The sequence below is a fragment of the Salarias fasciatus genome, chromosome 7 (assembly GCF_902148845.1).
Source record: "Salarias fasciatus chromosome 7, fSalaFa1.1, whole genome shotgun sequence".
Taxonomy (NCBI): domain Eukaryota; kingdom Metazoa; phylum Chordata; class Actinopteri; order Blenniiformes; family Blenniidae; genus Salarias; species Salarias fasciatus.
The window spans coordinates 6,405,733-6,418,235 of NC_043751.1; the positions used below are offsets into that span (position 1 = coordinate 6,405,733).

At 48.4% G+C, this 12,503-nt stretch overlaps 2 protein-coding genes across 4 annotated transcripts; both read right to left on the bottom strand.

Annotated features, from left to right (window-relative positions):
* Positions 1 to 956: 956 nt before the first annotated feature.
* On the bottom strand, positions 957 to 3,997 carry ppib (peptidylprolyl isomerase B (cyclophilin B)). Its single transcript, XM_030096111.1, has 5 exons — positions 3,722 to 3,997; positions 2,309 to 2,422; positions 2,120 to 2,213; positions 1,796 to 1,980; positions 957 to 1,355 (listed from the first exon to the last, which is right to left on the bottom strand). The coding sequence occupies exons 1-5, from the start codon at positions 3,848 to 3,850 to the stop codon at positions 1,233 to 1,235; spliced, it is 645 nt and encodes a 214-aa protein (XP_029951971.1). The 5' UTR covers positions 3,851 to 3,997; the 3' UTR covers positions 957 to 1,232.
* A 1,666-nt stretch (positions 3,998 to 5,663) lies between these two features.
* adpgk (ADP-dependent glucokinase) lies at positions 5,664 to 12,049 on the bottom strand. Of its 3 annotated transcripts, none has more exons than XM_030096109.1 (8): positions 11,865 to 12,049; positions 9,738 to 9,972; positions 9,403 to 9,628; positions 9,249 to 9,311; positions 9,043 to 9,163; positions 8,759 to 8,955; positions 8,496 to 8,594; positions 5,664 to 8,377 (listed from the first exon to the last, which is right to left on the bottom strand). In XM_030096109.1, exons 2-8 carry the CDS (start codon positions 9,953 to 9,955, stop codon positions 7,817 to 7,819), a joined length of 1,485 nt encoding a protein of 494 aa, XP_029951969.1. In that variant the 5' UTR covers positions 9,956 to 9,972; positions 11,865 to 12,049; the 3' UTR covers positions 5,664 to 7,816. The 3 variants fall into 3 exon arrangements, with proteins under 3 accessions (XP_029951969.1, XP_029951967.1, XP_029951970.1); XM_030096107.1 differs by having other exon boundaries at positions 5,664 to 8,380; XM_030096110.1 differs by lacking the exons at positions 9,738 to 9,972; positions 11,865 to 12,049 and having other exon boundaries at positions 5,664 to 8,380; positions 9,411 to 9,435.
* Positions 12,050 to 12,503: the final 454 nt, after the last annotated feature.

Consider the following 12,503-nt stretch of genomic DNA (forward strand, 5'->3'; position numbering starts at 1 on the left):
GGAAGGAGCCATACCGTGCAAACATTTAAAAGTAAATAAGAGGATTTTAAAATCAACTCTAAAAGCCACTGGAAGCCAGTGGAGTGATGCTAATACAGGTGAGATGCTGTCATATTTGCGTGTTCCAGTGAGGAGTCGAGCCGCAGAGTTTTGGACTCTCTGTAAGCGGCTAAGCACATTCTGACTCACACCAAAGTACAGTGAATTACAGTAGTCAAGTCTGGTTGTAATGAATGCATGGATCACCGTTTCAAATTGTTTGGTCGACAGAAAATGTTTAGTTTTGGCCAGTTGTCTTAGCTGGAAAAAGCTAGGTTATATGGTAATATGGTTAATCTTCCAGATCCCTTCATCTGTTTTTCTATTAACACAAAAACCCTTAAGCCAAAGTATTGTATAAAAATTTGTATTTCTGGCTGAAAATGTTTAACAAAACAGATTATAGTTATCAAAATGCTCTTGTCATGATCATAATCTCATTTCTTTGGTCTAATATCGGCACTGTGCCTTTAAACCGCACGCATAGCAGAACAACTGAGCACAAGATCAGTTCACCTCTTATTCAGAGTATCAAGAATTTACCCTATTAGGTGTTTTTTAATGCTACTTGCACAGTGTTGGTGTTGGTGAGGAGATTCTACATGTCTGCTTCATCCAAGGAATTACATGAAGCACATGAGAACCTGAGAGTCTCTTCCTGGAACAGAACCGAGGTTTTCTCACTGTGAAACAGCAGAGCAAACCACTGCACCACTGGGATGATATTCTGAGAAGTATCTGCTTTTCCACAGTCAGTTTTATTGTGTCTGAAGCTCTGAGGATGCAGACTGACCTCACACTGATCTTCCGGGTTATAGCGCCTCTAGTGGTCAGAATGGGAATTGCTCTACACTGTGTGGATGATCAGAGTGAAATCCAAACTTTAAAAAAATACAATAAAAAAAGAAACACCCACACCATTTTAACAAAATGTGAAATCTTTATTTCCGATTTCATTATTTATTGTTTTTTTTTTACAAAACAACGAACAGCTCGGTGCGTCTTGGAATGCTCGTCTGTTTGTCTGAATGGACCCAGAGTGTCGCCGCGTTTGATCCGGACGCTCCTCCCGTGTGATTAAGACAGCGGCCGCTCGGCGCTGAGTGATGACCCGAGACCCTCCCGAAGTGGCCCGCACCATTCCCCCGCCCCGCCCCGCCCCCACCAGTCCGTTTCCCTCCTCCGCCGCCGCTTCACTCCTTGGCCACGGCGAACGGCTTCTCCACTTCGATTTTGCCGCAGTCCACGATGACCACGTCTTTCAGAGGTCTGTCTCGGGTGTCCGTCCCCGTCTGCTCGATCTTCTTCACCACATCCTGGAGGGAGGAGAGGAGGAAAAAAGGTCACCCGAGTGTCAAATAAATAGCATCCGATAGTCTTCTACACATCTGATGTTAATTTGATCATTTTCAATGTGATGAAGCCAAAAATGGAGTCTTTTTTTTTTTTTTTTACCTGTAATTCAGTATACACTATGAACATGATAGTTTATTGGTTGAAACATGGATACAAACTGTTATGCTGCATTTATAAAGTTTCTATAACAATTTAGGATGGTAAATTTTTCAATTTTTGCTGTTTTGTGACTGATTTTAGCAGTTTCCTCCTTCTGTTCCAGCCATTTTCACACAATTCTCACATTTTACAAGAACAAAATACTTTATTAATCTAAGAGGGAAATGCCTTTCAGCATCGCCCCCCCCATCGCTCTCCCCTCTGGTATAAACCTTGCGACTGTGCCGAGCGCCACACTCACCATGCCCTCCAGGACCTTCCCGAAGACCACGTGCTTGCCGTCCAGCCAGGAGGTCATAACCGTGGTGATGAAGAACTGGGAGCCGTTGGTGTCCTTGCCGGCGTTGGCCATGCTGAGCCAGCCGCCGCCGTAGTGCTTCAGCTTGAAGTTCTCATCCGGGAAGCGGTCTCCGTAGATGCTTTTACCTTTATATTTAAAAAAAAAAAAAAAACGACATTTGTTGCTGCCAAATGTTTGGTTTGTCTGACAGTTTGTCAATCGGAGGGGACCCAGGAGTCACTCTGACATCTGGCAGCCGTTTTGGTTCAAAGATCAGGATCTCACCTCCAGTGCCGTCTCCTCTGGTGAAGTCTCCTCCCTGGATCATGAAGTCTTTGATGACTCTGTGGAATTTGCTGCCCTTGTAGCCAAATCCTTTCTGTTCAGATCAAACAGAGAGGCGTGGGTTTAATGTTGAAGCCACCGTAGACGAGGCTCCTGGCAACAGAACACAAACAGCTTCACGTCTCTCACCTCCCCCGTCGCCAGAGTCACAAAGTTTTCAACCGTTTTGGGAACGGTTTTCCCGAAGAGCCCGATCACCACCCTTCCCGCGTCTTCATCTCCGATTTTCATATCGAAGAACACCTAGGAAGGAAAAGCAACGCCGTCAGCACTGCACACTCCCACCTGCCACGGGATCAAAGATAACCCCGAGGCTTCGTTAAAACACGTCCGCCATATCTCCACGTCAAACTGCAGTCAGACATGGAGAACACGTCACATTCCAGACACAGCACCAGTCCACTGCATCTGGAGGCTGGTGTCAAATTACAAGCACACAAGTAGTGCATGTTGACAGAGGTGCTGTCTGGGAGTTCATCAGAAAAAAAAAAAACCCAACAGAAGCTCGTGCATGACTTGAGATGCACAATATCTCGTTTGAGCATCTCCACTGCATCAGGATGTGAGTAATCGTCACCTCACAGGTCTCTGCAGTGCTGGAGGGAAAGGGACGCAACGCTGTTGTGCTGAAGTGTAATCTGAACACCAAGTTTCTTAAAAGAAACTGTGTCAATATATTTTAAGCTTCGAAAGTCAAAACTATGACAATATTGAAATGAGGAGAGACAGGAAATCGTGCCGAGGAATCAATGGAAATATTTTTATTACCGTCGTCAGAGCAAAGGTAAAGCGGCTTTACTTATATAATGCTTTTCCGCAGCAGGTTTACACTGATATCGCTTTTTCACGCATGTACGTGCACAGCTGCCATGTAAGGTGCCCAGTCCATCCATTGGGAGGAATTTGGGGTTCAGTGTATTGCTTGAGGGCATTTCCCCTTGTGGGCGGAGGGAGATGGGGAACTGAACCTGCAACCTTTCCCAGCAGCCCCATAAGTGAAAAGCCCGACTTGTTTAAACAAGGCCAAAGCTTTAACTCGCTGGACTGACGGAACCGTGACTCGGTTTTGCTGAATCTTTACTGTGAGGCTGTAAATGGACACAGCAGCTCCTCTGGACCCGCATGATGGACATTCATCCACAGCAGGAGTTGCAGATGTTGACAGAAGCACAGATTAGATCAAGTCCATATCGAAGAGAGCAACAGATCCGTGGTTGTGATTTGTGGGCAGTGGGGAGACTTTAGGCCCGAGCAGCTGCGTGAGAGCACAGCTGGAGGCAGAGGAATGTCCTCCTCATGCAGATGTGCTTGGACACCGGCTGGAAGTCACACCGGGAGGCGTTTGGCAGCAGGACCGGTGAAGGGATCTGCAGGATGTCTGCGGTTTGGGGGGGGGGGGAAACCTGCAGGTAAACCCGAGGTCCAGCTCAGTGACGTGGCTTCACGAGCCCCCGCTACCGGTTAGCATAGCGGGTTAGCCACGAGCTAACCGGGGGAGAGGTGGTCGCTCTCGAGCCGAGCTAGCTCCCGGCTCACGCCTACCTTCGCCGTCACTTTGGGGCCTTTCTTCTCCGCAGACGATCCGCCGGGGAAGGTGAAGAAGAGCAGGAATCCCACGATGACCGTGACCGCTACCAGGAACTTCATTCTCCTCTCGCACAGTCTCACCATCAACAAAGGAGCCAATCGACCCGCCGGGGACGGCCTGCCGGTCCTGCTACCTCTTTATAAGCGCGGGGTGGGGGAGGGAGTGCCGCGGCCGCGTATCCGGGGGACGGAGGGCCGCATCCGGGGAGGGGACTGCCGCGGCGGCCGCTCCTCCGCTCCCACTCCGCGATGCAACCGCGGCCTCCACGGCATCGCCGGGGGCGGGGCTTATAGACGCACGGAGCTCTGATTGGCCAACGCAGCCGAGGCTCTCAGCCAATCAGAGGCATACGCGTAAGAGCGCGCAGGAATGTGCGCAGTTATCCACTAATCCTTCCTGCTGCAGCAGGCCTGTGAGCTCAAGAGCCATTTTTGACATTTTCTACCAAATACGATTAAATTTACCTGCATCTGCAAGTCAGTATAATCTTTGAAAGAGGCTGACAGCTTCTGAAGACTCATAAACACAGTAGTCCTGCAACAAAACAAATGCAAAAACTGAATCTTAGGTTGCATTTATGATGTTTCAGTTACAATTTACATGATTTTTTAAAAATTTTTTATTATAACTATTTCTGTGCCTGATTTGAGCAATTTCATCTTTCCTTTCCAGACAGAGGAGAACAGAACAGAGCAGAAATACTCCTTCATACTCCAGTCTCCTTCATACATTCCCACGGTCCTGTCCGGTGTGATGCTTTTCTTAAACTCAATGTAGAAAAACAAAGATAGGAGCATCAAAGCTGTCTGAAACACCAAAACACCAAAACCATCATCACAGGTCAGACAGTAGACGCTGTTCATAATGATAAATATCTTGGCACCATTCTGGATGGCAAGATGAAATTTGTCACTGTTTACAAATAAGTATGACTGGCCTATCTGAAGAAACAAACTTCCTGATTGATCGATCTCTGATTTTATTTTATAGATCCTTTATTGAATCTGTTCCTCGTCCTTCCTCTTCTCTGCTGGTTCGGAAACTCAGCACCAGATCAAATAATACAGCGAGCAGTGCAATAAAGACGAGCTGTGAGAGTGTGGGAGTTCAACCGTACATCCTGACGGATCTGCACAGATCTGGCTGGAGCTTTCCGACCTGCTGAGTTCCAGGTTTTGCCTTCTGGCTTTGATCTCAGGATTCAGGTGGAAGAGCTCCTTCATCCCTAAAGCCCCTTCACTCTGAATTTAGGACAAGAGAGGACTCGTCGTACCTGTTACGTACTTGTTCGTGCTAGTTGGAGGCTTCAGTTTGAAATCTCATGGGTATTTAAATATTGTCCACTTTTGTCTCCGTTTCACCGTCAACAAATTCACATATAAAAATGTGTTTTAAGGAATAATTTTATATTTTTCTTCTAAGGAAAACACATCCCCGTTACCCTCAGATTTCTCTATTTGAGAATCACTGCCTTACAGCAATATTGAACATGTGTGGAAAATTAAATCTTAATGTTAAAGAGAAAATAAAAGCCAAAAAAAAAAAAAAATCAGGGGGAAAAAAACCCAGGTGTGCTTGTTTCATGGCGGCATGAAAAACAAAAAAAAAGTTGGACATGATTTCCATTAAAAAGCTCATTTCAAGAGCCGAAATGAAGATGAACAGTTGAAATCAATCCACAGCACTACAACTCAAGACTCTGTACACGTTTTTTTTTAATGACAAACTACAAGTAAATGAGACTTGTGGACAGAAACATATGTTAAAAACATGAGACACGGCGTGTGAAATGAGGAACAGATTGTACTTGCTAATCGTCGGGGTTCGGAGTTCGGGTTACATTCACCTCTGCGGGCACACCTGCCACGTCTACTAGTGCAAAACAAATACCTTCTGCTGAGACATTTGCATTAAGACTCCATTGTGATCATTATTGCATGCCCTCAGAGGCAGTTTGAGGTATACGAACACAGTTCTGACAGTTAGAAACTGCACGTCTATCACGATGCAGGTGTGTCAAACAAGTCGTCCAGAAGCGGGGCTGATGTCTAAGCTGAGGAGGAAGATCCATGGGGGATTTATCGGACAGTCAGGGAGACTTTTCCCGGCAGTCGTCACATAATAACAACTGGATGACACTTTCAGCAACATATATTCCTCCAAAATATAATCAACAGTCAAAAACGAAGCAGCAAGTAGTAGATAATTACATTTAGAGCAAGGTAAGTGTTGAATTTTTAAGCGTGATCGAATTACCATATTTCCTGGACTATAAATCACACATAATTTGCACTGTGTACAATATATTTATTGATTCATTACTTCAATATCCCTCAGCTAGCCTGCATAACTTAAAGTTTCAGGTTAAACTTTGCTGAAAAGTTTGCCGATTATTGGCATTTTTCTTGCATTATTGGTGAAATACGGTAATGCTGGAGGTGTATTCCAGCAAAATTCTGTTGTCATACAGTGACATCTAGTGATCAATATATGATTTACTGATCGACAAATCTCTTCTTATTTTTGAAGTCTTATGACCAGCTCAACTTAAAAAAAAAAAATAGTGTGAAATATGCTCTGAAAAATACGGTAGTGAACTTTATAGAGATTTATTGTCTCGTGGACCATGTTTTTAAAGGGTATCAGGTAACTGTTAAAGGCTCAGCACAGTTTTGCATTTTATCCTACAACACAAAATGCATCAGCATATCAGGATTCGTCAAGTTCGTACTTATTTAAAAAAAAAAAAGAACACTAACAAGTGGATAAGAGCCCTGTTTCCAGGATGTTTCAAGTGAAAATGCATCGTGTCTTTTTAAGAAAAAGTGTCGCATTTACACGGCAATATTTTGGAACGCTGAAAACGATGTAGGTTTCACGTTGGGCCACTAGTGGGTGCTCTTTGTTCCTGTAATGAAACCACACACACACACACTTGTGGGCAGAATACAGTACAAACATTTACAAGTGAAAATGTAGTCGTCTAAATGAGACCAAAAAAAAGATATCGGGGCTGGTATCCACAAACGACGCTAAGGCAATAATTAAAAACGTCACTTCTCTGAGTGACGGCGGCAGGCTGTGGAAAGGCTACAGACCATGGTTCTACACTTTTACCGAGCAATAATCTTTTGTTCATGGGTCTTTAAAATTTAAGAAAGGTGATTTTCAGTTGGCGTGATCTTCGTTTACACCCAGATTCTACACAACAGAGAAAAATCCCACTAACGTTGCATCAGGGGAACCAATAAGAGGCTAAGGCTGAGAAGAGGCTGTACAATGTAAAAATAAAAAGAACAAAAGAAAGTACAGTAACCCTGATAACATGTGGCCTATCTTACAACTGCTTTCCCACAGCAGATGTTTGTAAATTAGCTTGCTAACTCATTGTAAACTGAGTTTCACTGCATATGTGAAGGATCTGATCCGCAATCTGAGTTTCTCTCGCTCTCTTTTTTTTTTTAGCGTAATTACAGGAAATAAAAAAAGATGCTGTTAAGTTTCCAAACATCTTTTTTGTTTTGGGAGTGTTTCCGTCAAAAACAAAACAACAAAACAAAACAAAAGTCATCACATCCTCTCGGGACAAATAAGACAGAGCGTCAAGTATCGAGTCAACACTTACTCCAGGTGTTTGAGTCCGATGCTGGGAAATACTGCGGTGGGACCGTTTCTCCAGTTTCCTACTGACTGAATCTGTCGACTGCGCCGCAGGCTGAGGGAACAGAGAACATGATGGCGGTTACCACGGAGACTCCGCCGCTTCCAGTTAGTCCCACGGCTCGGTCCGGAGCCGAATGGGAGCGGCTCGGTGTTTTCTCAAGGCACAGCAGACTGGAGATACGCGGGTGGGAGTGAATTAGCTGAGCCCGGGGGAATCTTTGGAGTTTGTGGCGATGGCTTTGAGCTGTGCGCGGTGCATAGAGTCGGGTTCGCCTCACCGCTGGCTCACATCCGGGAGGAGGAGGAGCCATCAGGCGTCACCGCGTGACCCCGGCACAGAGACAGCAGCTTCTCGGCTCTTCTCCGGCACGGCGGCGGCGGCGGCCTCAGAACGGCTGCGGCGTCTTCACCTCGGAGTAAACTAGTCCCTCCGCCGAGATGGCGTCCCCGAGCCCGACTGTCCGGAGCGGCTGTTTGCACACCAGCACCGGCGTGAAGTGGAAGGTGACGTTCCCGCGGCGCCACACGGTGACGGGCCGGGCGGGGTCGAGGGTCAGCGCCTCTCGCGGCTCGCCGTGCGAGCTGGAGAACTCCAGCGGCGCCCTGAGCTGCACCTTGCCGACGTCGACGGAGCGCAGGCCGCAGGCCTGGCTGCTGGCCACCCGGGCGCCCGCCATCACCGCCGCCGCCTGGTTCCCCCAGTGGCCCTCCACCGTGGCCAGGATGTGGTAGGCCAGCGTGTGGAAGTGGATGCGGGTGAGGTCGGCCTCGGACGCCGGGTCGCTGCGGCCGTGCCGCTCCAGGATCCACAGCAGGATGTCGCTGACCCGCCCCACGTCCGGCACGCCCTTCCAGGACGGCAGCTCGGCGTGCGGCCCCGCGCCGGCCTGCGACAGGAACAGCAGCTCCTGCTCGTTCAGCCCGATGGAGCTGACGACGGGCATAACCTGCTAACGAGAAGCAGAGAGACGGAGGCTTTAATTACATCCACGGCGCTCCGGGGGGAGCGGCGCCGGCCCAGAGCGCCTTCCTGCGCTGCTTCCCGGGACGGCTCTCCACATGTACCTCCTCCATGATGCTGTTCATGAAGTCTTTGTCGGTCAGGCTCGCCAGCTCCAGGTGGATGGGAATGTCTCTGCGGATTTCCGATATGGCGGCCACGGCCTGGGGAGGAGACACGGAATGAAATGTTAGTTTTAGGGTTCACAAAGGCCGGGGGGGGTTGTTTTCTTATTTAGGCCAGCATCTTGTGAGATATTGTTGAGAGGCGATTAACTCGTTGTTCTGCTTGAAAAGGGAAATGCTGTGAATTGAAATGAAGCGCTGACCTCCTTCAGCCTGGCCTCCCACAGCGCCCGGCCCTGCCCCTCCATCATGTGCAGCCCCGACAGCACCACCAGGTCGGGCTCGAACTCCTCCAGACTGGCCACGAACGTCTCCAGCGAGCTCATGCCCCCGTTGGACACGTCGTGGGAGAAGATGAAGCGGTTGGCTTGAGGCGCCTGCGTGGAGCCCCACTGCTCACCTGGGGATCGAACACAGGGTTCCATCACCTGCCGGATCTCGCTTGAGGAGGCAGATACTGACCAGGCTGCTGCTGTCTCTCCGTCACCTGCTTTGTATTCCAGGATGAGGTGATACTCGTCCGTCTCCTGCAGGGATTCTGGAGGGACGACAATCTGCTCGTCCAGCATCTCGTGAAGTTTGGGACCGACTGGGCCGCACAGCAGAACCTGTGGACAGGGAGCAGTCACATGTCACGCCGATGGACGTTCTGGGGTTTTTCAAAGCTTTAATAAGAAGATTTGACAAGAGTACCATCAGGTCGGGGTAGGTGGCGAACTTCTGACCGATGAGGGCGGCGTTTCCTCCCACGTACAGCTGGAGGAGCAGGACAGAGAGGTCAGGGGGGGAAAGTGAAGAACATGGCAGACGGAGAACTCTGCGAATCCCTCTGAGGAGCGAGCCTTGCCTTCGCACCGGGGTACTCGGCCGCAGCGCGGGCGATCCTGTGGAAGACCTCCTGGTCGCTGAAGAAGCGCTCGGCCGCCGCGCCGCGGGCCATGTAGTGGATGAAGGCCTCCTTCAGGTCCTCCTTGGAGTGCAGCACTTCGTGGTCCGAGCCGGCGCCGGGGTCCACGGCCAGGGCCTGCAGCAGGCCCACCCCGGACACCACCACGTCCACACAGGCGTTCACCCTGCAGACAGACGGGACGGCGTCTGTTACAGACGGCTACAGCGACAAATCAATCGGAACAAGACAAAAACAAAGACGTGAGACGTGATCTGCCCCACCCGGTCACTCACCCCACCGCCACTTTGCTCCACTGCCGGCTGGGCAGAGTGATGAGAGCCTCCCAGGCGGAGGAGATCACCTCCTCCAGGCTGCTCTGCGGCGCCGTGGACGTCTGGAGGCCCGGCAGGCCGACGTACTGCAGGATGTGCTCCGGCAGCTCCGGGCTGCCGTAGTAGAAATATCCGACGGCCAACGCCAGCAGGGCCGCTGCTGAAGCCTTCCTCCACATGACGCTCCCACACACTCCTGCACACACACAGACACACACAACAAGGGCCGGTCAGTCCTGCTCCTCACATCAGACTCGTGGCTTTGTGTAGCTGCTTAATGAATCAGGATACTGTGATACGGCTGATTGAAAATAGAGCTCTCTTAATTTCACAGTCAACTTCGAACATCAACGGGAACAAACTGCGTGCTGCTCGAAAGAAACCAAAAAGCTGCTTCTGCCTTCTGGCCACCAGGCGACGGTGTATTAACAATATCCGCAGCAAGATCTGACAGAGAGAAAGTCGGAAATTCCAAGTGCTTGCAAACAAATATTCAATTCAAAACAGGAAAAAGGTGTAGTTAGAACACCGGCCCCGAACTTATTGCTGTTGGACGTTTTTGTACTGAAAATACACACGCAGAAGAAGTATTTATTCTGGCTGTGGTGCACATGTGCAATAGCAGCTTCTTGTTGTGTTTCGAGTGGCTCTGTGCACTGCCGTCATGTAAACAGACATCCAAAATTCTGCAAAAGTTTCCCATTTTTCACTTGGAAATGTCGTGAAAAGTTTCAGACCTGACTAGGATTCTTTAACACAGATTTGTTTAAAAAGAAACAACAACTTTTCAAACAGGAGCAAGACTTTTTAAACTACATTTTTCAGTGTTTAAAGAAACAGGGTTTTTTTTCAGACCAGACCCAGCCTCTTGGTAGTTGATCTCTTCAAACTACACCATGACTCAGTTAATATGGTTTGTTCTTCCAAATACCAGTGCTACACCTTTTGTTCCTAAATGGACTCTATGCACAACTTCACCACTTCCTGAACTTCAGGAGGCTCCTTGTTTTCTATCTTTCATGATAGGACAAGCTGATTAATCCAGGTGTCCCTGACCTGTGTAACCACAACAGTAATGGTCAAACACACCTGCATTAATCAGCTCGTCCTATCATGAAAGATAGGAAACAAGAAGCCTCCTGAAGTTCAGGAAGTGGCTGAGTTGTGCATACAGCCCATTACACCAGCAGTGACTGGGTCAAGTTTTTTTTTCTCTCACACGTTCATCTGCAGCTTTTCAGAAACTGAGCAGTTTGTGGTTTTAAATAAATGACTACCAGTCTTCTGTGAGGTTGACAATGTGTGTGTTGACATAACATTTCCTGCAGGAAGTTTCTTGTTCAACCCTGGATGTTTAAGACCTGCTTAAGTCTCTTCAAACAGAACTTCTTTGCGAAGCAAACATGTATTATTCAAATAATTGTTCGGATTAATGAGACATTGACTGCACTTGCTAAAACAGAACTTTTTGATTCATAGAGAGATTCTTCATACAAATATTAGTTCTTGAACTGAATTATATGAGATGGACACTTAACTGAACCCACATAAACTTGAAATCTTGAAATCAGACCCTTCGATGGGGCGAATTTCAGGAAAGTTGTGTGACTCCATCAGGGCTTAGTTAGCAGTGGCAAATATTTGAGCAGCATGAAGAGAGGCACAGCTGCAGATCTGTCCCCGGGGGATGGAGTGCACACCGGGGGTAGAACTGCAGCCCTGTCCCCGGTGTGCACTCCATCCACCGGGGACAGATCTGCAGATCTGCTCCCTCTGCGAGCTCCCACCGGGGACAGAGCTGCAGATCTGTCCCCGGTTTCCCGGTAGGAGGAGTGCTCACCGGGTTAAGTTACTGCTAACGTGGACACATTCACTCCGCTAAGCTAACATGCTAGCAGCAGCAGCAGAGGGATTTATTTATTCCCGCTTTATTCCAGCTAATCTGGCAAGAACAGGCAGCTCCAGACTGACGGGTTTAGCCAATTTAGCGACGTAATCCGACGCACAAACACTCCCGGTCCAGCTCCGCTTTTCGCTGGAGGAGAATCAGTCGAAAGCCGGATAGTTTGAGGAGTTAGCGGTACGTACCGACAGCGCGCGGGCTTCAAGTTAGTTTACTCCGGAGGGGGAACCGGGGTCCGGCGCAGGTACTCTGAGGGCATCCAGTCCTGAGAATTCCGCCGGTGGAAGGACAGCTCGGGGAAGAAGTGAGCGTCGGTAGGTACCGGTCATCTGAGGAGGAGGAGGAGGAGCAGTTCAACAGAGGAGCGGCTCCGCCAACAGCGAGCGGCGGCTTCCGTCCACCGCATTGCGCATGCGCCGCTCCCGGAAACATGTTGCGTTCAGTGTTATCTGTTAATTATTATATGAACGCACAGGTAACCTATTATTGGCTTCTATTTCCGCTCAAATGATCATTCTTCCTATTGTGGTTACCCTGATGCAAACCGTGTAGTTACATCCAACTGCAAACCGTGTAGTCACATCTAACTAAAACGCCTATTATAAAATCCAAAGATCACAAACAGAACAGCAGGGCTTTTAAAATGAATGAAATTCATTGTAGGGATTTAAATTGTTTGATTTTATGAGATTTAACAATATGAAGAAGTGTTTCTGAAACTTAACTTGGATTAATTTAGCTTTATTTTTGGCACAAGGTGCAAGCTGACGTGAACTCTTAGTTTTAACGATTGCACGTGAAGGCAGCATCGTGGTACAGTCATG